Genomic DNA, 24,036 nt, shown 5'->3' with positions numbered 1-24,036 from the left:
CTTTTCTTGACCTGTTGTCACGTTGTAGGATAGTATTTTCAGGAAAGCCACTTATGCCACCGACCATACTTCATAGTTAAAATTTCTTTCAAAATGGCCTCTTTGTGCTCCTCTTATGTGACTTCTTTATTCATATTATTTCACTAATGGGTATCAAATGTATATATTTGCACAACTACTTTGTACAGCTTGACTATTAAACTATTGTTTAACATAATTTTTCACAACTTTTTAATCTATTATTTCTCTTTAGGAAGTGACTTTCTTTTCCTAGAAAGCTATTATATAAGCACACTCTCTATCTGTGATTTATTCTCCAGGGTTCTGCCGTGGGTGAATTCTATCTTGATGATGGCCATTCATTCCAATACGTCCACCAGAAGCAATTCTTGCACAGGAAGTTTTCATTCTGTTCAGGTGTTTTGATCAACAGGTAATGTGTGCTTTCTTAAATAAATTATGCTATCCTTTTGTTATCCTCAAATGCACAGCTGACATTTTAAGGTCTTCTTTTAAAAAATTAATGCTAAATGTTATTTGTGGAGTATTTTTCTTTTCTTTTTTTTCCAGCTTCATTAAGGTGTAATTAACAAATAAAATTAAAATATATTTAAAGTGTACAATGTGATGATTTAATATACATATACATTGTAAAAGGATTCCCACCAAATTAGTTAACACATCCTTTGCCTTACATATTTACCTTTTTTTTATTGGAGAGAATACTTAAGTTCTACTCTCTTGGCGAATTTCAATTATACAGTATGTATTATCAGCTATAGTCACCATGTTATACATTAGATCCTCAGACCTTATTCATTTTATAACTGAAAGGTTGTACCTTTATACCAGCGTCTCCCCATTTCTCCCACCCACTAGCCCCTGGCAACCATCATTCTACAATCTGTTTCTGTGAGTTCAACCTTTTTTTTTTTTTAACATTTCATATATAAATGATGCCATGCAGTATTTGTCTTTATCTTTCTGGCTTATTTCACTTAGCACAATACCCTCCAGATTCATTCATGTTGTCACAAATGGCAGGATATCCATCTTTTTTAAGGCTGAAAAATATTCCATTGTATATATATCCCACGTCTTCTTCATCCATTCATCCCTTGACAGACACTTAGATTGTTTCTATATCTTGGCTATTGTGAATAATGCTGCAGTGGACATGGGGGTGCAAACATCTCTCCGAGATAGTATTTCCTTCAGATATATACCCAGAGGTGGGATTCCTGGATTATATGGTCGTTTTTTGTTTTTTTTTGGAGGAAGAGTAGCCCTGAGCTAACATGCACTGCCAATCTTCCTCTTTTTGCTTGAGGAAGATTGGCCCTGAGCTAACATCCATGCCCATCTTCCTCTATTTATACATGGGACTCCTGCCACAGCATGGCTTGACAAGCGGTGCTAGGTCCATGCCTGGGATCCGAACTGGCGAACCCCAGGCTGCCAAAGCAGAGCATACAAACCTAACCACTATGCCACCAGGCCGGTCCCTATATAGTAGTTCTATTTTTAATTTTTCAAGGAACCTCCATACTGTTTTCCTTAGTGGTTATACCAGTTTACACTCCCACCAACAGTGTACAAGGATTCTGTCTTCTTCACATTCTCACCAGCATTTGTTATCTCTTCTCTTTTTGATAATAGACATTCTAACAGATGTCAGAGGATATCTTATCATGATTTTGATTTGCGTTTCCCTGAGGATTAGTGATGTTGAACACCCTTTCATGTACCTGTAGACTATTTGTATGTCTTCTTTGGAAAAATGTCTATTCAGGTCCTTTGTCCATTTTCTAATTGAGTTATTAGTTTTTTTGCTATTGAGTTATATGAGTTCCTTGTATATTTTAGACATTAACTCCTTATCAGATATGTGGTTACAGATATTTTCTCTCATTCCATAGGTTGCCTTTTCATTTTGTTATTGATTTCCTTTGCTGTGCAGAAGCTTTTTAGTTTGATGTAGCCCCACTTGTTTATTTTTGCTTTTGTTGCCTTTGCTTTGGTGTCAAATCCAAAACAATCGTTGCCAAGACCAATGTTAAGGACCTTACCCTTATGTTTTCTTTTAGGAGTTTTATGGTTTCAGGACTTATGTTCAAATCTTTAATCCGTTTTGAGTTGATTTTTGTGTGTGGTGTAAGATAAGGGTCCAGTTTCATTCTTTTGCATGTGGACGTCCAGTTTTCCAAAAACCATTTATTGAAGAGACTTTCCTTTCCCCATTTTATAATTTTGGCTCCTTTGTCAAAAATTAATTGACCATATATGCCTGGGTTTATTTATGGGCTCTCTGTTCTGTTCCACAGATCTCTGTGTCTGTTTTTATGCCAATACCATATAGTTTTGATTACTTTAGCTTTGTAATATAGTTTGAAATCAGGAATTGTGATGCCTCCAGCTTTGTTCTTTTTCAAGATTGCTTTAGCTATTTGGGGTCTTTTGTGGTTCCATATGAATTTTAGGATTTTTTTTCAACTTTCGTGAAAAATGCCTTTGGAATTTTGATAGGGATTTCATTGAATCTGTAGAAAGGCTTTGTAGCATGGACATTTTAACAATATTAATTCTTCCAACCATGAACACAGAATATCTTTCCATTTGTTTGAATCTGCTTCAATGTCTTTCATCAATGTCTTATAGTTTTCAGTTTTTAGATCTTTCACCTTGTTGGTTAAATTCGTTTCTGAGTATTTTATTCTTTTTGATGTTATTGTAAATGGGACTGTTTTCTTAATTTCTCTTTCCACCAGTTTCATTGTTAATGAATAGATATGCAACTATTTTTATATATTGATTTTGTATCCTTCAACTTTACTGAATTCATTTATACTAACAGTTCTAACAGTTTTTTCATGGACTCTTTAAGGTTTTCTATATATAATATCATATCCTCTACAAATAGAAACAATTTTACTACTTTCTTTGCAACTTGGATGCTTTTTATTTCTTTTTCTTGCCTGATTGTTCTGGCTAGGATGTCCAGTACTATGTTGAATAAAAGTGGTGTGAGCAAGCATTCTTGTCTTAACAAGAGAAAAGCTGAGATGTTGACTCTAATGTTAGCTGTGGGCTTGTAATATATGGACTTTATTATGTTGAGGTATGTTCCTTCTATACCCAATTTGTTAAGAGTTTTTGTCATGAAAGGATGTTGAATTTTGTCACTTTTTCTGCGTCTATTAAGTTGATCATATGATTTTTTTATCCCTCCTTTTATTAATGTGCTATATTACATTTATTCATTTGCATATGTTGAACCATCTCAGCATCCCAGGAATAAATCCGACTTGGTCATGGTGTATGATCCTTTTAATGATCTGTTGAATTCAGTTTGCTAATATTTGGTTGAGGATTTTTGCATCTGTGTTCATAAGGATATTGACCTGTAATTTTCTTTTCTTATAGTGTCCTCGCTGACTTTGGTCTCAGGGTAATACTGGTCTCATAAAATGAGTTTGGAAGAGTTTGAAAAGAATTGGTATTAATTCTTTAAATATTTTGTAGAATTCACCAGTGAAGCCATGTGGTCCAGACTTTTCTTTTTTGGGAGGTTTTTGATTACTGATTCAATCTCCTTACTAGTAATTGGTCTGTTCAGATTTTCTGTTTCTTCCTGATTCAGTATTGGTAGGTTGTATATTTCTAGTAATGTATTCGTTTTTTCTAGCTTATCCAATTTGTTGGTATATAATTGTTAATAGTAGTTTCTTATGATCCTTAGTATTTCTTTGGTGTCAAATGTTATGTCTCCTCTTTCATTTCTGATTTTATTTATTTGAGTCCTCTCTCTTTTTTTTCTTGGTAAGTCTAAAGGTTTGTATATTTTGTTTATCTTTTCAAAAACCACCTTTTGATTTCATTGATCTTTTCTATTGTCTTTTTAGTTTCTATTTCATTTATTTCCACTCTGATCTTTGTTATTTCCTTCTTCCTCCTGCTTAACTTCAGGCGTCATTTGTTCTTCTTTTTCTCCTTCGTTGAGGTGTTAAGTTAGGTTGTTTATTTAAGATCTCTCTTTTTTCTTAATGTAGGCATTTATTGCCTTAAAGTTTCCTGTTAGAGCTGCTCTTGCTGTAGCCCGTAAGTTTTGGTATGTTGTGTTTCCATTTTCATTTGTCTCAAGATATTTTGTTTCTCTTTTGATTTCTTCTTTGACCCATTGATTGTTCAGGAACTTGTTATTTAATCTCCACATATTTTTGAATTTTCCAGTTTTCTTCTTCTAATTGATTTCTACTATCATTACCATTATGGTCAGAAAAGATGCTTGATATAATTTCAGTCTTCTTAAATTTGTTAAGAATTGTTTTTTGGCCTAACATATGATCTCTCCTGGAGAATGTTCCATGTGTGCTTGAGAAAAATGTGTATTCTGCTGCTACTGAATGGAATGTTCTGTATATATCTGTTAGGTCCATGTGGTCTAATATATAGTTTAAGTCTAATGTTTATTGATTTCCTGTCTAGATGATCTATCCATTGTTGAAAGTGGGGTATTGAAATCCACTACTATTATTGTATTGCTGTCTATATCTCCCTTCATATCTGTTAATATTTGCCTTATACATTTGAGTGCTCCAATGTTGGGTGCATAAATATTTACAAATGTTGTAACCTTTTAATGAATTGACCCCATTATCATTATATAATGACCTTCATTGTCTCTTATTACATTCTTTGGCAGAAAGTCTGTTTTGTCTGATATAAATATAGCTCTCTCTGCTTTCTTTTGGTTTCCACTTGCATAGAATATCTTTTTCCATCCCTTCACTTTCAGTCTGCATGTGTCCTTAAAGCTGAAGTGAGGGGGCTGGCCCCATGGCTGAGTGGTTAAGTTCACATGTACCGTTTCCATGGCCTGGGGTTCGCCAGTTCAGATCCTGGGTGTGGACCTATGCTCCATTCATCAAGCCGTGCTGTGGAGGCATCTCACATGGAAGAACTGGAATGACCTGAAACTAGGATATACAACTATATACTGGGGCTTTGGGGAGGGAAAATAAAAAGGGGAAGATTGGGCAACAGATGTTAGCTCAGGGCCAATCTTCCTCAAAAAACAAAAGCTGAAGGGAATCTCTTATAGGCAGCATATAGTTGGATCTTGTGTTTTTAGCCACTCAGCAACTCTGTCTCTTTTGATTGGAGAATTTAATCCAAATACATTTAAAGAAATTATTTTAGGACTTACTATTGACATTTTGTTAATTATTTTCTGGCTGTTCTGTAGTTCCTTTGTTCCTCTCTTCCTTTGTAATTTGGTGATTTTCTCTAGTAGTAGGTTTTGATTCCTTTCTCTTTATCCTTTGTATATTTGCTATAGGTTTTTGCTTTGTGGTTACCATAAGGTTTACATAAAACATCTTTTAGTTATAACAGTCTATATTAAGCCAATAACAGCTTAACTTTCAACACATAAAAAGCTCTACATTTTTACACTCTCCTCCCCACATTTTATGCTTTTGATGTCACAATTGATATCTTTTTATATTGTGTATCCACTAACAAATTATTATAGCTATCGTTATTTTTAATACTTTTCTCTTTTAACCTTTATACAAGAGTTACCCACCACCATTACATCATTAGAGTATTCTGGATTTAACTATATATTTACCTTTACCAATGAGTTTAATACTTTCATATGTTTTCATGTTATGACTTAGCATCTTTTCATTTCAGCTTGAAGAACTCCCTTTAACATTTCTTGTAAGGCTAGTCTAGTGGTGATGGACTCCTTCAGCTTTTTCTTTCTGGAAAGCTCCTCGTCTCTTCTTTAATTCTGAAGAAAAACTTTGTTGGGTAGAATGTTCTTGATTGACACTTTTTTTCTTTGAATCTATCATCCAACTCCCTTCTGGCCTGCAAGGTTTCTGCTAAAAAATCTACTGATAGTCTTATGGGCGTTCCCTTGTACATTACAAATTGCTTTTCACTTGCTGCTTTCAAGAGTCTCCCTTTGTCTTTAACTTTTGACAATTTAATGACATGTATCTTGGTGTGGCTTCTTTAGTTTCATCATATTTGGTGCTCAGTAGGCTTCCTGGATCTGGATGTCTGTTTATTTCCCTAGGTTAGGGAAGTTTTCAACCATTATTTCTTTTAATAAGCTTTCTGCCCCTTTCTCTTCTTGTCTTCTTCTTGGACCCCTATATGATGCATATATTGGTCCACTTGATGGTGTCCCCTAAGTCCCTTAAGCTGTCTTCACTCTTTCTCATTCTTTTTTCTTTTTGCTCCTCTGATTGGATGAATTCCACTGCCCTGTCTTCAAGTTCGCTGATCCTTTCTTCCACTTGATCTAGCCTGTTGTTGAAAGCCTTTATTGAATTTTTCAGTCCAGTTATTGTATTGTTTAACTCTACAGTTTCTGTTTGGTACTTTTTCATATTTTCTGTCATTTTTTTGAAATTCTCACTTTGTTCACACATTGTTCTCTAACCTCAGTGAGCATCTTTATGATCATTATTTTGAAATCTTTATCAGGTAAATAACTTATCTCCATTTAATTAAGGTCATTTTCTGTGGCTTAATTGTATTCTTTGGTTTGGAACATATTCCCTTGTTTCTTCATTTTCCTTGACTCTCTATGTTGGTTTCTGCAGATTAGATAAAACAGCCACTCAGTCTTGTGTAGGAGATGAACCTCGTCAGTCAGCCTGGCCTCACTCTTCAGGGAGAAGCTGGGAGTTGGGGTTTCCCTCCCAATTGTATGGCACTGTGCCAGGGGTAAGGGTTATGATGAGAGTGTTTCCAGCCTTTCCTGCTTGTTTTGATGTGGGTATTTTCTCAGTCGCCCAATGTATAGGAGTCACTCAACTAGTTTCTGGATTTCTCTGAAAGGAAATTGCTCTGTATGTAGTTTTACATTCAGTGTCTCCATCGGAGGAGGAAAATTCAGGAGATTCTTACATTGCCATCTTGGTCCAGAGTTCCCCTGGAGTATTCTTCAATTGCCCCATGAAACTCCCTTCCTTATTGTCTCCATCTTCTTTTCCTTTCCTCTCTAAAAAGTAAAAAAGAATTCAATTTAAGTTCCCATTAATCCCATTTATTTATCCATTCATCAATTCATTAAGTGTCTGATTTTTACAATTTGATTGCAGTGTCCAAGTCACATTTGTGACTTCAGTGTCCTCAGGTGATTTCTCTCCAAACCACTTGTTAAAAGGAGATTAGTTTGGCTACTGGTTAGCTAGTCCTCAGCACATAGTCATCTTTTTTCAACTCTTCATCCTTGTAAATATGACAACTATATGGTTCTTGCCTCCATAGGGAAAGATGGGAGGGGAACTAACAAGGCTGAGGATGTGGCCCTAGTAACCAGTCCAAACCCCTGTTCCTCTCTTTTTCCTAATGCCATTTTTATCTATTCCAGTTGTGCCGATGAGAGGGGTCGTTATCCCAGCAAGTGTGTGGTGGAGCAGATCTTTATCCTAGGCCTCAAGAAGAAGCCATCTTCTGTGACCACCCACTCATCTGGTGAGGAAATAGGCCATTTGTTTTTGTAAACATAGAAGTATCTATAGTGAAGAGATGGTTAGTCCTAAAACTGACGCAATACACTTAGCCAAGTGGACTCTGCACTTCCTGGTAGAGGTCAAATATACTAGCATCTAGAGAGAGTCAAGCCATTCTGCTGCCCTTCATCAACTGGTTTTTCTGCTCTCTGTAAGCTGTTAATATTTTTTTACGGGATATTATTTGAGGCTTGAAATACTGTTGTAACTTCTCTGAATATTTTTTAAACTGTACATATCTGAAGCCCTGGAGAATCCTACTCATGTTTATGGAGTTTCTTAAAGGTTATAGGATGGGCTATATCCTTCCTTACCTACTGAATTTCGTGGACAAATCACTTTGTTCCTTACAGTTTCTCTTCAACCATTCTTGTACTCAAAACACTGGAGCGTTTAATCTTTAAAAAACTCATGGAAGTCCATGGGTAAAAGTGCTGTTAATTTGGATTCTCCTAAGTGGGGTATAAGGTTTTAATGCAGAGTTAGAAACATTTCACACAAAAGATTTTTCTCTCCTAGATATTCATCAAATTTTCCCTTTTATTGTCTTGATATTTAGGTGGTGAAGACCAGCCTGTGGCTTTTGTATATTGTGCCAAAACATCCACCTTGAGCCTGGAGAAGCTCTCACTGGACATTGGTGCTGACTGGGAGGTCCACGTCAAATGACAGAGAAGCGCGCCTGGGGACGAGTGCAGGGAGCAGCCTGCACCTGTCGGCCTTTCCCTTGGCCTTTTTTGAGATTTGTGCTACATGCTAATTGACTGCTCTGGCTCAGAACAATCATCTTTCATGAGTCACCAGTTTACCAATGAACAATAAGTTTCAGATTTTACATTTGTGGATGTACTAGTAATACTCTTTGAGTCAAATACCACCTCTTTTCCTGATGCAAGTAGCCCCGAGATATTTATAGAGTTCATGAATCTTCCATTGCTTCTTGGGCTGTGGCTCCGAGGTTAGACCTGCAGCCCAGTGAGCAGCTGCTCTCTGAGCACAGCTTCGATGGGTGTGTTTGCTGTGAGATGTGGGCCGGGCCCACCTCCTGTGGCCCATTGGTGGAATCTTGCCTCAGCCCCTGCAGCAGAGTCACTCAGGCTACAGCAGCTGAGTTTCTCGAGGCCTGTCCCCAAGTGGACAGCAGCTCTGGTACCCCTCACAGTTATCTTTCACCCACTTAGACGTGGGGAAAACAACCCTTTTCTGCTTGCACTGCGTACGTCGCAGCAACAGGGAGTATACTCCCCTAGACTGGCTCAGGGACACAAAGGATTCTCTTCCCTGTCATGCTTTCTGGGTTCCAAAGTTCTAAATTAGTCTTCTTAAAGTTCTAACTTCTTTATCTTAATTGTTTTTCTTAAATATTTTCTACTGGCCAAAGAATATTTGTAACATGAGTAAGCTCTAATTTATAATAATAAAATAAACACCCATGTCCCCATCACCGAACTTCAGAATAGACCGCAGGCTGGGACGAGGATGAGGCACTTGCCTTGGGCACAGAATGTAAAGGGGTGGCAAAAACCCTATAGTAATCAAAGTAAATAATATTTTAGTGCAGTATTTTTAAAAGTCAAAATTAATGCAAAAAAATCCATGATGAAGAAAATACCAAAATTTTAAATAAAGATGGGATCGGAATTGCCGAGTTTTCCTTTTGCCTCAGGCTCCAGTACGGCTTGGCATGGATTAGAACATTACAACATACATTTCCTCAGGACGCTCCCTGCTTTGGTGACACCATGACTCCCTGCTGCCTGCCACAGCGTCTGTTGGGGCTGCCTCATGTCCTCAGCACCCCTCCACATGCACATTTTCTTATCAGACTTCTTCTGCTTAGCAACTTGCCAGCTGCCATCTCTGCCTTTTGTTCCCTGGGCCCCAATATCCACTGCCTTCCCTCTACCTATGCAGATCTTACCCTCTGCACAGGCCCTACTCAAATCCCACTTTTCCATGAAGTCTTTCTAACCACCCTGTCACCCCTACTCCCCCTTGCCCATAAGCGGTGATTTTGCCCCTCTCTGAAATGCTGCCGTATTTATAACATGTGCTGTACTTATTCTCAGGGACGATCCCTTAATGTTTCAGGTCTGTCTGTCTCATTGCCCTGCTAGACTGTATGTCCCCAAGAGCGTGTTATAGTTGTCTTTGCTCTGCCAGAGCACCATTAGACTTGGCTTTCAGTAACTGTTCTCTGTAATTGCGTAACTAATGGATTTGATTGATTAAAAAGTGAGAATTAAATGTATTTGTTTCTGATTTACTTTTCTGACATAGGACTCTTCCTCCAGATGTAGTAAATGCTGTGCATTTCCTTGGGGAACACGTTTCATTGTATCAGTTGAGATTTGAGCTTTGCACCATATATAAGCTCACACAGACGTATGCAGATACTTTGCTCCTATTTCTTTAAGTTTTGTAATTAAGGAGAAAGGAAAAAGACCTACATGAGCTAAAGTCGTATTTCCCAGCTTCAAATTTCCCTTGCCAGCCTACAATAAGACTTAACCTGAAACCTGGGTGTTCTTACCTAATATAAATGATGGGTTTTAATAGCATTTAAAGCTGAATAATTAAGACCTATATTCAGATCAACATTTATTGCATGTCTATTCTTCCATTTAAAATATTTTTGGAGGAAGGAATGAAATGAGAACTAGTAGAGTAAGTTAGTGAGGAACTGCTCTGTCTTGACCCAGAACTATACTGAAACGCTCAACTAGAGACATTGAGTGGCGAGAAATATAGTCTGGGTGTTTTTGACTGTTCTCTGCTCTTATTGCTTCTCACACCTTACCCACCTCCGATTTCTGAAGTTATGTACCAGAGAGCTATGTGGGGGCTGAGTTGGCCTAAAGGTGTTCAGTTACCTTTGTCAACTTAAAAAGCAAACTCACTTGTTATTTTATCCTCAAAATGAGTTTATTTCGAAATAACCAAAAGAATTGCAATTTGGGATGTGCGTGCTATGGTAAACCATAGGCAAATCCCAAAACAAAGGAAGGGAGCTGCTTTTGTAGAGAAAAAAAGGGGGAGTAGGGAGGGACTGTTCTAAAGGAAAGTCCATGGAAAGTAACATTTCGGGGCGGCAACAGCTTCTCATTGGCTGGGCTCTCGGCAGGTGGGGAGAGGAATCTTCCTTCAGTAGTAAAGCAGTTTTACTTCCTGTCCCAGATGCAAGCGTAGTCTCTTCCTGTTTGGTGTTGTTGACAATGTGTGACAGGGGTGAGAGCTCCCCCTCTAGGCCTTCCTGACTCCAATTTACTTACGATTTCTTTTATGACTCTCCACACCTTGTAGATACTTTTTGATATGTTTTCTCAGGAAACTGGATTTTTTTTTTTTAAAAAACCATGTTTTTTTTTTTTTTTAAAGATTTTATTTTTTCCTTTTTCTCCCCAAAGCCCCCCGGTACATAGTTGTGTATTCTTCGTTGTGGGTTCTTCTAGTTGTGGCATGTGGGACGCTGCCTCAGCGTGGTCTGATGAGCAGTGCCATGTCCGCGCCCAGGATTCGAACTAATGAAACACTGGGCCGCCTGCAGCGGAGCGCGCGAACTTAACCACTCGGACACGGGGCCAGCCCCTCAGGAAACTGGATTTTATGTAAGAAATTAGAATCCTTTCAGCAGAGATTCAGACGAAGCGCTAAAATGAATGCATACTGTGTCTTTCCTTCGAGACTTAAATGCTAAGGAATGAGTTGACAGATCAGTTTAAAACCAGAAACTGCCCAACAGAAACATGGGCAAAGGTAATTCACAAAAGAAATTGAAACAAAGAAGCATGAAAGATGCTCAGCCTCATTAATAATCAAAGAAATGATTTTTTTTTTTTTTTTTGCCTAATTGGCAAAGATTAAAAAGAGTGAAAATGTCCAGTGCTGACACTGGTAGGGGGAATAGGCATTTTTGTGGATCATTGGTGGAATTAAAAATAAGTACGATCTTTTAGTATGGCAATCTGGCAGTAGTATCAAAATTTTAAATTTGCATGCTATAACCCAGCAATTCCACTTCAGGTAAATCCATTAAATTGCTCAGAGCTACTAACTACAATGTTGAAAACTAGAAATAAGCTAAATGTCCTTTAACAGGGGATTGGATAAAAATAGCCCTTTCTTACAGTGGAATATTATGCAACCATTAAAATAACAATCCATATGTATCAACACAGAAGTATGTTTTTAATAAAATGTTTACTGAGTGATTTCATTTAAGTAAAAGTTACAATAAATAAACTGAAATTGAGGGTCATCCTATACTCTTCAAAATATGAAGGCCGTAGGGGCCGGCCCTGTGGCCGAGTGGTTAAGTTCATGAACTCTGCTTCAGTGGCCCAGGGTTTCGCCACTTTGAATCCTGGGCGCGGACATGGCACCGCTCGTCGAGCCACACTGAGGTGGCATCCCACATGCCGCAACTAGAAGGACCCACAACTAAAAATACACAACTATGTACTGGGGAGCTTTGGGAGAAAAAGGAAAAATAAAATCTTTAAAAAAAAATATGAAGGCCATAAAACACAAGTCTAAGGAACTATTCCAGATTGAAGTGGGGACTAAAGAGACATGACAACAAATGTGTGATCTTGGCTTGGATTCTGAATCAATAAAGGACATTATTTGGAGAGTTGGCAAAATTTGAATGGGATCTTTTGATTACATGGTAATTTTCCTAATTTTGAGTGTTGTTCTATGATTATATAGAAGAATTTTCTTGTTTTTAGGAAATATATACTGAAGCGTTAAAGGGTAATGGGCTGTCATATCTCTAACTTACTCCCAAATGTCTCAGGAAAAAAATTTTTGTATATATAAGAGAGAGAAACAGGGAGAGAAAATAGGCAAAATGTATTAAAACGTTATAATTGAAGAATCTGAGTGAAGGGTATACAGGAATTCTTTATACTGTATTTTCAACTTTCCTGTAAGTTTTAAACTATTTCAAAACAAAAAGCTTAAAACCAAAAGTGCTGGGCCACATCTCTATCATATCTAATAGCTTTAAAACGTTTAGTTTCTATTGTTGTGAAAGCTTGTAAGCTGTGGCATGTAAAATAGGGTGAAACGAATGGAGTTAACAGTGAACTCCAGTACAAGAAAATACTTTTAGTTCTGATGCTGCAGACCACTGGCAATCTTCGTCAGATCAGCTCTTCTTCACCTGAGAAATGCTGGGCCAGGCCGAGTCCTCTACTTCAGGGAACACAAATACCATCTTCCGAGCACCAGGCCAGCAGCCCCTGACCCTGTGCCACCCACACTGTGACAGCACTCTATGTTGCTTCACCACAGAGGTCTTGTCTAACGGCAGGAGCTGATCAAGGAGCCTTTAGGAGGCTATTTACACTAAGAAATAGACTAGAATGCACACTTATGGCAGGCATTTATTTAAGGCAGATGCCCTGTATAATGGCGAGGGAAAGTCCTTCACGCATTTGAAAAGCCGGTTTGGTAACCTTACTTCTTTTCCCAGATCAATGTCATCCTGCAGATCCTCGCTATGGTGGATCTGGGTTGGTCAGTTCCTCATAGAAGTGATCCCAAAGTGATCCCAGCATGTAGGTTCCAGTTTGACTAGGTGCCAAAACATTCCCTGCCCAAGGAGGCTGGTTTCATTTAAGATTGACCTATAGGACTAATTATGTTCTGGGGTGCAGCTCACTTCAGAACTAAGTGAACTCCAGGGTCATGGTCTTATGTGTCAACATGAGCAGAGCGAATCACAGATCGGGCCATTCTCCTAAGGGCTCCTTAGAGCAGAAAGCCCACCTTGTCTTCATGAGTTTGCCTTAAACTTAAGCGAAGACTTGTATCCTGGTTAAATCAAACTGGCCAATCAGATTGCTACAGCCATACCTAAGAGCGCAATTCTGGAGTTCGACCTGTGTGCAGAATCCCTTCACTTTTTCACATCTCTTTCATTCCAGGATATCATAAGGATAGGTAGCAGAAACACAGTCAAAACACCTAAATATCTGGAGCTTAATGGTTTTTAGCTCATAATTGACCATCCTATCTAAAAGCCTTCCTAGTAATGGAATTCCTATGACAATATCAAGAATTCCACTCTGCTTTTAAGATTTCCATCTACCAAACCCTCTGAATGCCCTGCCTAATTCCAGGTGGGATGGCACTCTAGACTAAAATAACTTCTCGTCCCAGGGGATAGAAAGCCGTCAGCGGCCCCACTGGAAACAGATTATCATATTAACCACAGACAATGGAGGCCATATAACTAGCATTCTAGGAGAAATAAAGGAGACTTTGGCATCTGATATCAGATCTGCCTGTCTTATGACCAGCCCTGCTAAACACTGCAGTGCTACAGCGAGGCCAGCCAGAATTAGACAGCTGCTTCTTGACAGTTGTTCCCAGCCAGGCTGATGGTGTTTCCAGCCAGAGTGAGGGGAAGGGAAGCGCTGACTATTTATATGCAAGGATCCAGAGATCTTATGCCTAATTCACTTTACTGGCATCTTGGTCACACATTTACTCAGTCACTGGAAGTCAGGAGACCTGGAGTCTAGTTGGCTCTGCAGTGAACTGGCTGAGTGATCTTGGCCATGTCATTTAATCTCTCTAGGCCTTGGTCTGCTCATTTGTTAAAGAAAAGACATAATCTCTGAACTCCTGTGAGTTTTCCATGACTTAACTGAAAAAATACAACAAATATCTCAAGTTTCCTTAGTTGTAAAATGAGATTAGTCAAACCCACAGAACTGTTGTACAGATTAAAAATATTCTATGCATTTGGAAAGGAAAACATACTAACATTACTTTGGAGAAACCCAGTAAACACCACCCTAGCCAAGCGATCAAGGTTGGCATCACCTATAATAAAACACACTAATATTATGTATCCCCAGGTATGATTTGATGAGAAGGCACCTCACCTCTGTGACAGTCTTTCCCCAAAATCCAGAACTTCGGTCTAATCATGTGAGAAACATCAGACAAACTCAAGTTGAGGGACGTTCTACAGCATACCTGACAAGGACTCTTCAAAAGTGCCAAGGGCATGAGAGACAAAGACTGTGGATCTGTCAGAGATTGGAGGACACTAAGGAGACAGGACAGTTAAATGCCATGTGGGACCCTGGATCAGGTCCTGCAACAGAAGAGAAAAGAAAAACCATTAGTGGAAACACTGAAGAAGTCAAAATATGTCTTGCAGTTTAGTTAATAGTAGTTTACCAACATTAATTTCTCAGTTTCAATCCTTGTGCCATGCATGGTGATATTAGGGGAAGCTGGGTGAAGGGCACACAGGAGGGAACTCTGGACTATCTTTGCAACTCTTTTGTAAATCTAAAATTTCAAGTTTTTAAAACTATGTGAAATGGCAAGCTCACAGTAGGTACTTAATGAATTGTAGGTGGTATAGCAAATACATTGCTTCCAACAGCATTGAATCAAAGAAATATTTATTGGTGGAAAAGACAGTGATATGGAGCCATTAATTGGCCTTGGTGCAACAGCAACCATTCCAGCCATGGATATTGCATATGTATATGTATTATGAAATATGTATTAAATATGTATTAAAAACTAGTTCTTTATCCTCAAAGAGGCTTCCGAGAATTGAAATGTGCAGCTGTTCATATGCTCATTATCTGCCCTTTGTTCACGGGCTCAGATTGGATTTCTCTCTGATGGCAAGAATTTCTACAGCTGTGCAGTTCTGCAGCTGAATGAACCTTGAGTTTGGACCTGCTAATCCAAGAGGGGATTTTTATCCACAACAATTGGTAGAGCAAAATGAATAGCATCTTGCACTCTGTTTTTGATATTCCCATCCTGCTATGACAAGAGGCTCATCTCTATCACACACTTGTCTTAGTTACCAACAGATGGAGCTGGCTTAGACAGCCCAGGAGAGAGAAGTCAGCATGTGTGTGGCCCTGACACAGCTCCTCTCCCAGGGGCAAATCAGCCAAGAAACGCTGATTGTACCAGCAAAGCAATAAGTGTAAGAAATTTCTCCTCACACAGGGAAATGTCATTCAACAGGTATACAATACACATTTATTAGGAGTCTTTTATATGCTTAACCCTGAGGGTGGAATGGGGACCCAGTTCCCACCTTCACAGAACTTACAGTCTTGTGGGCAAACAGGAAGCTCACTAAGCAGAAACAATAAAACGTGGGTTGTGCTGTGAATTTCAAGGTGGTATAGAGCACTGGGCTGGGACGCAAACATATGATGGGGGGGCGGGGAGGAAACTCCCCTGCTTTGCTTTCCATGCCATTGGTGAGTTGGAGGGTGGAAGTCAGTCTTCTTAGAGGCTCTTTTAGTACAGGGTGATAGGACACGCTGTGACCACACAGTCCCGGGCAGATTGCGCCTATCCCAGTGCCGCGCACATGGAAGATGTTCAGTAAGTGCTCATGGAGTGAATGCTGATTTGCACCAATTAGGGACTGTCATTCAACTTGATCTGACCCCAAAGTAATATTAAAGTTCAGATCATCTCTAACAACAACAACATTTATGGAGTGCCTAAGACAACTTGTTTAATTTTTACAACAACTCAATAACAGAACGACTATCATTGTACCCAATTTATAGGTGAGAAAACGGAGACACAGGAAGAAAGGAAGAAGTAAATCACCTAAAGTTACACAGGCACAGCTAGTGAGTAGCAGGCCCAGACTTTGACCCTAGACAGTCAGCTTTCAGAGGCTGCCCTCCTCTATTCTGTCTTTCCAAGACTCGTTGCAAAGATCCTTGGATATTTTCTTAGAGGGACAAGAGGATAGGCTGATGGTTCCCACAAGCTGCAACTCCAGACGTGGGGCTTCTCAGAGCTGCCGTCCCAGGAATCACGAGCCTGGGAGCACTCCCTGTTCTAGCTGTCACTTCTCACCTTCTCTCATAGCCTCTAGCTTTGGGCCAATGAGACTGGTCGCATGGGAACAGGCAGGGCTGCAGTCTGGGACAAGCCTCCACTCAGCCACACTTGGAGTGTGGCCATCTCCTTAAGGCCTGGGTGGCAGCTACCATGGGTGGAAAACAAGGTGGAGGCCAGGCAGGAAGTTCCCTTCCCCAGAGCCACTTGTGCTCTCATCTAAGAGGCCTGAAACCAACGTTTTTGGTACAACTTGATGGCCAACTTGGTTCAGTATCCTATTCCCACTTCTGACTCAGATGTCTGATGTGGCATGTCTAAATAATCTGTACTCAGGTGCACTTATTGTAGCAGATTTGGCCCCAGTATTTATTTTGGGTGTGGGGAGAGACAACAGGTAGCTAGGTCAGGTGGGCAAGAAAAGGCAGAGATTTTCTCAGCTGAGGACTCTGCAGAGTAGCATTTTCCACCCAGACAGTTCCATTGAACAGTGACTCCAGAACATTCTAGCAGAGAAGCCAAATCCAACCAAATGATATTCGGATATCCTAGAGATTTAGAAAGAAAGAATCATGTTCTCAAAAATGCCTACAATATTTTACTAGAATTCAGCATCTCACATTCACCCTTGCTAGCTTTTTTCAACATTGTTTTCCATTAATTTGGCGGCCAACAGTTTGATAGTCTGTATCACCGACTATTCAAGGACACATCAGCAGTTCTTTGCTAATTTCCAGTGTTCAACTTACTCAAATATTCCCCTTTCATGTCCTGACAACACCAGCACTTCATGGCGACACAGAAATGTCCTTAGCGAGGCCCTTCTCTCTCCACCACGCAGTCTAGCTGCACGCTAGCCTCTCCCTTGCTCTCATACTCATGATCTTCCTTCATGTCTATTTTTAGTTTTCCTGGCTCAAGCTTCTTCAGGCCACTGAAACACAACCCTCACTCTCTTTCTCTCCCTCTGATAGGAGGCCCCTAGGTAAAAATTGCTGGAGAAATCCTTCACAGCTCCTTCCTCAGGAAAACCTACGGCTTTGGGATCACAGCTCAGTCTTTAAGATGGACGTAAGCTGGACGATCTTCTGATGGGCTTCAAACTTTGAATTGGATGTGGACATTTTTCTCTCAGATGACAGAACCACTCCAACTTCCCCTTTGCAGTTGCTTCCTTTCCTTGAAGGTAGCTGCCTCTTGTTTTCTTTAAAAATCTTTTCCTTCCAAATTTGCCTGCCATGCCGACCGTCATTAGCGCTTCTGTGGCCCCGCGGACAGGGGCTGAGCCCATGTCCCCGGGGCCGGTTGCCCATCCAGCCCAGGGCAGTACCACTGAGTCAGGGGGTGGAAATCCAAGTGGCAACTATTCTGCCATCATCAGCCGCAATTTTCCTATTATCGGAGTGAAAGAGAAGACATTTGAGAAGCTTCACAAGAAATGTCTGGAAAAGAACGTTCTTTATGTGGATCCTGAGTTCCCACCAGATGAGACTTCTCTCTTCTATAGCCAGAAGTTCCCCATCCAGTTCGTCTGGAAGAGACCCCCGGTGAGTAGCTTACTGGTTGCTGGTTGCGGTTTTTTCCTCTAAGTCCTCCCACTCAGCAGGTCCTGGCAGCTCCACTGTGCACATGGGCTGTGTACATGGGCTTGGGGAGCCCTGCAGCAGCTCCACCGAGCTCAGTCCTCGGGCGAGGCAGGGCTGATTCTCACTCTTTCTGAAAAAAATCTTGCTTTTTATAAACGTACTTGGAACTCAATTTAATCCACCCTGTAAAAGTAAATATTCCTTTCCCAGAACAAATTCCAAACAGTCCAGATCTACCCTCTCTAAGTATCTTGCATCTTTATAAGATTCCTTCCATTTCTTGGGCTAAAATCATGATGTTGTTCTTTAGTTTGCCAGGAGCCATGTCTTTCTGAAACACAGAAGCCCTGGAAAAAGGAGACTGGCAGGCAGAGCCTGGCAGGCAAAGATTGCTTTTACGTGCATAAATGTCGGGATTAGCAGGAGAGAGCCTAGCCATCATTTTCGCCTGTATATTTCCCCACACAGATGAGGAAATAAAGGCACACCAGAGTGAAATGTATCCGGTGAGCACATGACAGCCCAAATAAAACTCTTTCTCTTTTAGTTAACTCTCCAGCCTCTGGGTTTCATTTACAGTAATCTCCCAGAGGGAAAATCATAGTCTCCTGGCTCCTTTCTCTAATCATACCTCCAGTATGACTCTTGTGTTTTTTTGGTTTGGGGTTTTGCTTTTTTACTACTGTTCTTAGTTGAAGAAATATTTGTTGAGCATCTACTAGAGCCAGACACCAGGCAAACAACTGGGAAGATAGCAGTGAATAAGAAAGACAAAAATTTCTGCTCTCCTGGAGCCTGTTGTCCTGAGGGGAAGATGCCCATTGACTAAGAGTGATGACTGTCAGGAGACAACGTTCAGGGTGCTCTGGAGCTAACCGAGGCTGGGGAGAGAGCCCCTCCCTGAGGAAATCATTGCAGCCGAGGCCCAATGCTATTCATTAGCTTAATCAAGTTAAACTCACACCCAAAGCTATTCATTTGCCATAGTTTTCTTTCGAACCTGAGATGGAATATCCAGCAACCGTGTTCTCACCCTGCGCGTTCCACAAGGCCCCTTTCCTCCCCTGACGGTTCTGTGATGAGGCCCATGACTGTCCTGAAGGTCTCGGTTTAGAAGAGGGGACTAGAAAGAACTTCATTCTCCAACTCAGTCGCTGTCCTGCTGCCAGAGTATGGGGACATGTCATACCCCTGCTGAAATATCTTCCATGACACCGTTCTCCCCTCCCCCCATGCCTTCAGGATGAGTCCAAACTCCTTAGTGGAGATATAGGCCGTTCTCAAGCTGGCCTCTGTCTACCTGTCCATCTTATCTTTACCCTCTGCCCCTGGACCCTGACACATTCGGTTGCTCTGTTGTTCCGAGTCTTCTCATACCTCGAGGCCTTTGCTCATGCTGTCCGCCTGTCTGGAATGACCTTCTTATTTTTTATCTGATTTGCTCCTTCTCACCCTGTCTTCTAAATTCTGCTCAGGTGTCACTTCCTTCAAGCTTTCTCGTGTCTGTTCCCCTCCCGCTGAGAGCAGAGACTATTCCTGTGCATCTTTGGATCCCCTTTACCCAGCCAAGGGCCAGGCCCACAGTAGGTACTCAGCTGCTACCAGTGAAGGATAACCCACATCTGAGGGGGTTGATCACCGAGAGATAAGGAGCCCTGTATTCCAAGGCCGGGAGTTCTTAAAAGCCTTTTCTAATACCACCGCAGAGAAAAAAACTTACAAATACTGTTTTCATAAAATCATTGGTAGATTTTATTCTTAAAAGCTAGACTTGCAAATTAATGAAAACATTTTACGGGCTATTATGCTCTAGGCACTAGATCCACCCTAAACTTATTCTGTCAGCATCACTGTGAGAGGAGGGACGCCGAAGACCTCTCCGTTCCAAAGTGTACTCTTACCACCACCACCACCCAGAATCCTGAATTCTCTGCTGTCACTAAGAGTCCAGACAGGAAAGTCCACTCTTGGTTAAAATGCCCATATGTTCCCCTGTGGATAAGATCAAGTGAACACTGCCTATGGGGTCTACCAGCATAAATTAGAATGTAGAATTAGAGATGGTCCGAGTTGGAATAAATCTTTGAGATGTGGTCCAGCCCCCTTATGTACAGGTGAAGTGATTAAGGTTCACAAAGAGCAAATGACCTATCTCCAGTCACACAAGTTGATTGAAATTGAAAAACTGACATGATTCCAGAACTTTCTGAAATGTAAAGCACTTCTTGGAGACATAAGTCTTCCATGCACTTCCATAGATGTAGTGACCTTTGCCGGGCTTGAGCAGTCTGAAAACCAATCTGAATTTCTCTTCAACAATCAAATATTGCTTATTACAATCAGATGATGATGATGATGATGAAGGGGGAACTATTCATGGCCAACTAGAATTCTAGTCAAGACAGCATGCTGCACTTTCAGCCTTTCCCTCTTAAAAGACGAGAGATCCGTGCTACCTGTCCCTAGTACACCTGTGATCTCTTCCTACTCGACCTACCAGTGCCACCTCACTGCCTTTCCTCCTCTGTTAGGGAGCAACACACATTGAGTTTCCAGGCCAAACAGTCTGATTCCTCTAGCCTTTCCTTATATGATCTATTTCTAGCATCAGAAAGCAAAAGACCCATATAATACTTCCCAATTGTTAAGCCAAATGTTCTTGATGACAGACCCTTGGGAAGAAGAGGATGGCTTCTAGAAGAGAGCTCCTGGGAGGCTGATGGTTCTTGTCCAATATCACTGGGGACAGGTGTGGGGGGAAACAGGTGTTTCGTTCCATGTGGTGGGGGCTTCAGTCATACAACCCTCTCTTCTCCCCTGGGTGGATTTGTAAGGAGGATCTGACCTGTGAAGCCCAGCCCTTTTCTTCCTTTTCCTCTTGGGAACAAGCTACCTGCTCCTCCTCATAGCAATTACAGAGGCGAGTCCCCGTGGGGAGTCCTGCAGGGTCCTGGGCCACCATCCACCACTATATGGTTAATTGTAATGATAACAGCTACTCTTGATTGAGAACTCACCACATGACAGTAACTATTCTAAGTGCTTCCACATAGTAACTCATTTAATCTTCACAACAACCCTGTGAGGTAAGAACTATTATTGTCCCCACTTCACAAATGAGGAAACTGAGTCTCGGAGGGATAAATAACTGGCTCCAGATCTCCCAGTTAGTAAAGACTGGGGCTGGGATGGGAACCCCGGCAATCTGGCTACAGAGCCCTAGCTCTCAATGACAAACTCTATCTAATTCTAGGATTTAGAAGCCAGTATCAGCTTCATCAACAAGGTATGGGCATTTTGGGCTACCCTACACTTTTGTCTTATTCCTCCACTGGTTCAAAACTCAGGCATGGAAGTGAGGTGTCATTTATTGGGCCTCCACAAGCCACAAGAGGCATCGAGTGATGCCTCGAGGTTTGGCCCCTAGAAGCAGCAGCCTCTGTGAGCTGGGGATAGAACGACACAGTGGCTAAGAGCCCCGTCTCACCCACGTTCAAGTCCTGCCCTGCCACTGAACACTCGCGTTATCTTGTCATGTACTTACCCTCTCTGTGCCACAAGATCCTCACCTGAAAAATGGGGAATAATCATAGTAGAAGCAGCCACCTCATAAGGCTGTTGTGAATATTAAGTAAGTTTATGTGCACTGAAGGCTTAAAAGGAGGTTGGCACCTGGGTGAGTGCCCAGCAAACAGGGACCACTCTTACCACCACCCACATCCAGCTGTGCCGTCTCTTCAAGGAGGCAACGTCATAAACATCTTTCCAGCTTCATTTGTGTCTAGGACCAACCAAGATATTAACCACAGCAATGTATCCGAGTACTTCGTGCCTCATTCAGATGAATCAGGCCAACTGAACATGCAGATTTGTGTGTGATCAGTCCCCTCATGGGCAGGCGACTGCCTGTCCTTAGGGCAATTCCAACCATAAAATGTGTGTGTGGTTGTGAAAATGTGAGGGTATCATGCAAGTGTGAAGGTGACCACAAAAGGGGCATCACACTGAGCTGGGAAATTGGCAACTTGCTCAATGATTGACTAGGAAAACCACAGAGGGCAAGAGGGTAACAAATGCTTCCGTTTTCCATCTGCATTTGCCTCCAGCACACCAGGGTATTTCTCTACACTCTCCTGCACTCACTCAAAATCAGGGGCAACCTAGATCCCGTGTGCTTTTGGAGGGATGAGAAATGAGGGGCCAGCTGCAAGGCCTTGTGCACCTGCTACCCTCCTTACCCTTGGTAATGCCAGATCCCCTAATCACTCCACAGTGACCAGAGGCCCACAAGGGAATTTCCCCTTGGGAGGCAGCCTCTCCCTTCTTGATTCCTCTGTCACTTCCAGTCCAAGGTCCCTCCATGGGTGAGTTGACTCACATCCTCTGTTGTCATAGGGCGCATGGGTTGCACGTAGAGAATTATATGTAGTGCTGACCCACCAAGCCAGATCAGCTCACTAAGGCCTCCACAAGCAGAGACTGGTGACATGTTGCCAAGTCTCCCTTGTCTCTGGTCGTAGGTGGAGTCGCCTTTCTGTAAATTCCATCTTATTCCAGCCCCACCCTAACCTGGACTCTGGAGAAAGAGGAGTCCACCCTATTTGGGAGCCAGTTTAAACCAGACTTCAGGTTAAATTTCACTCCAGGGATGTGGCCTCCATGTCACCTGGCTCTGCCAGGAGAGGTTATTTCCTATTTGGGCCTTGGATTCACAGCTCTGAGTTGACGTCAAAACTGCATCATTGGCAACCAGCCACCTCCAACTTATCCCCCCAGCTGTTTCCCTAGGAAACCTGTTCTCCCTTCCTCCTCTGCGCTCCAAAGTGCTGGTGCTGAGAGCTGGGACTCTGCATTTTCCCTTTGCAACTTTCTGCTCGGCTCTCTTTGTTCCCATTGGCTGTTGGGGGCTGGGGGAATTTACCACCTTGCCCTTATCTCCACATCCAGTGCTTCATAATTTGCTGGCAGTGGCTGGATCTCCAGCCTCAGGCCACCTAACCTACCTCTTCCCCTTAAACCCTGTCCCCATCCCTCCATCTTTTCAGGTCCCCACCGTTCGCTAGTTCAGAGTTGGATCTCTTCACCCACATTTCTCTGGTGTATGCATTCCCTCTTACCTGTTATCATTAACTCCATATCGCAACCCCATATTCAGCTGTGCTTTGCCCAGTTGGTCTAACCTGGCTCTTAGCCCTGCTCTTCTGCACTCCCTGAGCCAGCTAGTTCCCTCTGCTGACAGCTGGACCCGAGAAAACCTCTTTCCCAAACAGACAGCAGCCTTTTTATACTCCAAACAGGTGACTTTATTCCCTGTAGTTCCCATACCCGGAAATCTCTTGAATTAGACTCTTTTTAAGGATAGAGTTTAGGTAAGTTTCCCAAGCTGCAATTTATCATGAACCATATTTCACCAAGTCTAGAAGATTTTGGTGCTGGTACTTTCTTGATCTTATTAGAGGATGTCCACAGAAGGTCACAATGACCACACGGCTGAATGCAATTGAAGGAAGCTTTCTAACATTAAGATGCGTCACAATTTCAGAGATGTTAAGACGTGAGAGGAAAAAAGTGCCTTAGAATGGAAAAATCAGACAAATAAGACCCCTTTCCCATTAACTCCCAGTCCTGCCATCCCTTTCTACTCCTCTTCCCAAACCATTTCTTCCTCCCATGCTACCTATCAGCATGGGGGTTGCTGCCATCTCTCTGACCTGGTCTCCTGCCCACCCCTGCAAGTCTTCACCATCCAGGCAGAACGAACTTCTCCCTTGTCCCAAGGCTGTTACACCAGAAATCAATCAATCAATCAATCGTTACATTCTTCAGGTTAAGTCTTGTTACCACCACAAAATTATCTTTGATTTTTTTTACACATATTTAACCAAAAGTGCTTAACAAATGTGCATCCTTGGCATGGCAGAATCTTCAGTTTCTCTCTTCAAGAGAAAAACACATAAAAAAAAAATTAGGAAGAGTCTTGTAATTACAGAAAGAGTAATTTCTCCCTGGGGCAGTGGACATAATTGTTTTCTAAGGAGAAAAAAAGGAAAAAAAATGGC

The 24,036-nt window shown here is 41.5% G+C and overlaps 2 protein-coding genes and 1 long non-coding RNA gene across 6 annotated transcripts in view; 2 read left to right on the top strand and 1 right to left on the bottom strand.

Moving 5' to 3' along the window:
- GANC (glucosidase alpha, neutral C) overlaps positions 1 to 9,782 on the top strand; it is a 74,663-nt gene extending 64,881 nt beyond the window's left edge. For all 4 annotated transcript variants that reach the window (XM_044765081.2, XM_014857307.3, XM_070503043.1 and 1 more), the window contains 3 exons: positions 321 to 433; positions 7,394 to 7,497; positions 8,095 to 9,782. In XM_044765081.2, the coding sequence (XP_044621016.2) occupies positions 321 to 433; positions 7,394 to 7,497; positions 8,095 to 8,204 (327 nt within the window). In that variant the 3' untranslated portion in view covers positions 8,205 to 9,782. The remainder of the gene's footprint in view (positions 1 to 320; positions 434 to 7,393; positions 7,498 to 8,094) is intronic.
- Positions 3,473 to 17,279, bottom strand: LOC139042798 (uncharacterized). The gene is made up of 3 exons (XR_011499939.1): positions 17,141 to 17,279; positions 14,529 to 14,649; positions 3,473 to 7,021 (listed from the first exon to the last, which is right to left on the bottom strand). It is a non-coding gene; the product is annotated as an uncharacterized lncRNA (long non-coding RNA).
- An 89-nt stretch (positions 17,280 to 17,368) lies between these two features.
- Positions 17,369 to 24,036, top strand: part of CAPN3 (calpain 3) — a 43,959-nt gene continuing 37,291 nt past the window's right edge. The window contains exon 1 of the mRNA XM_014857308.3: positions 17,369 to 17,938. Within this exon, the coding sequence (XP_014712794.1) occupies positions 17,630 to 17,938 (309 nt within the window). The 5' untranslated portion in view covers positions 17,369 to 17,629. The remainder of the gene's footprint in view (positions 17,939 to 24,036) is intronic.

The sequence above is a fragment of the Equus asinus genome, chromosome 2, assembly GCF_041296235.1.
Source record: "Equus asinus isolate D_3611 breed Donkey chromosome 2, EquAss-T2T_v2, whole genome shotgun sequence".
Lineage (NCBI taxonomy): Eukaryota > Metazoa > Chordata > Mammalia > Perissodactyla > Equidae > Equus > Equus asinus.
The sequence above is the reverse complement of the archived record's forward strand: the minus strand, read 5'-3'. Positions and strand labels throughout refer to the sequence as shown.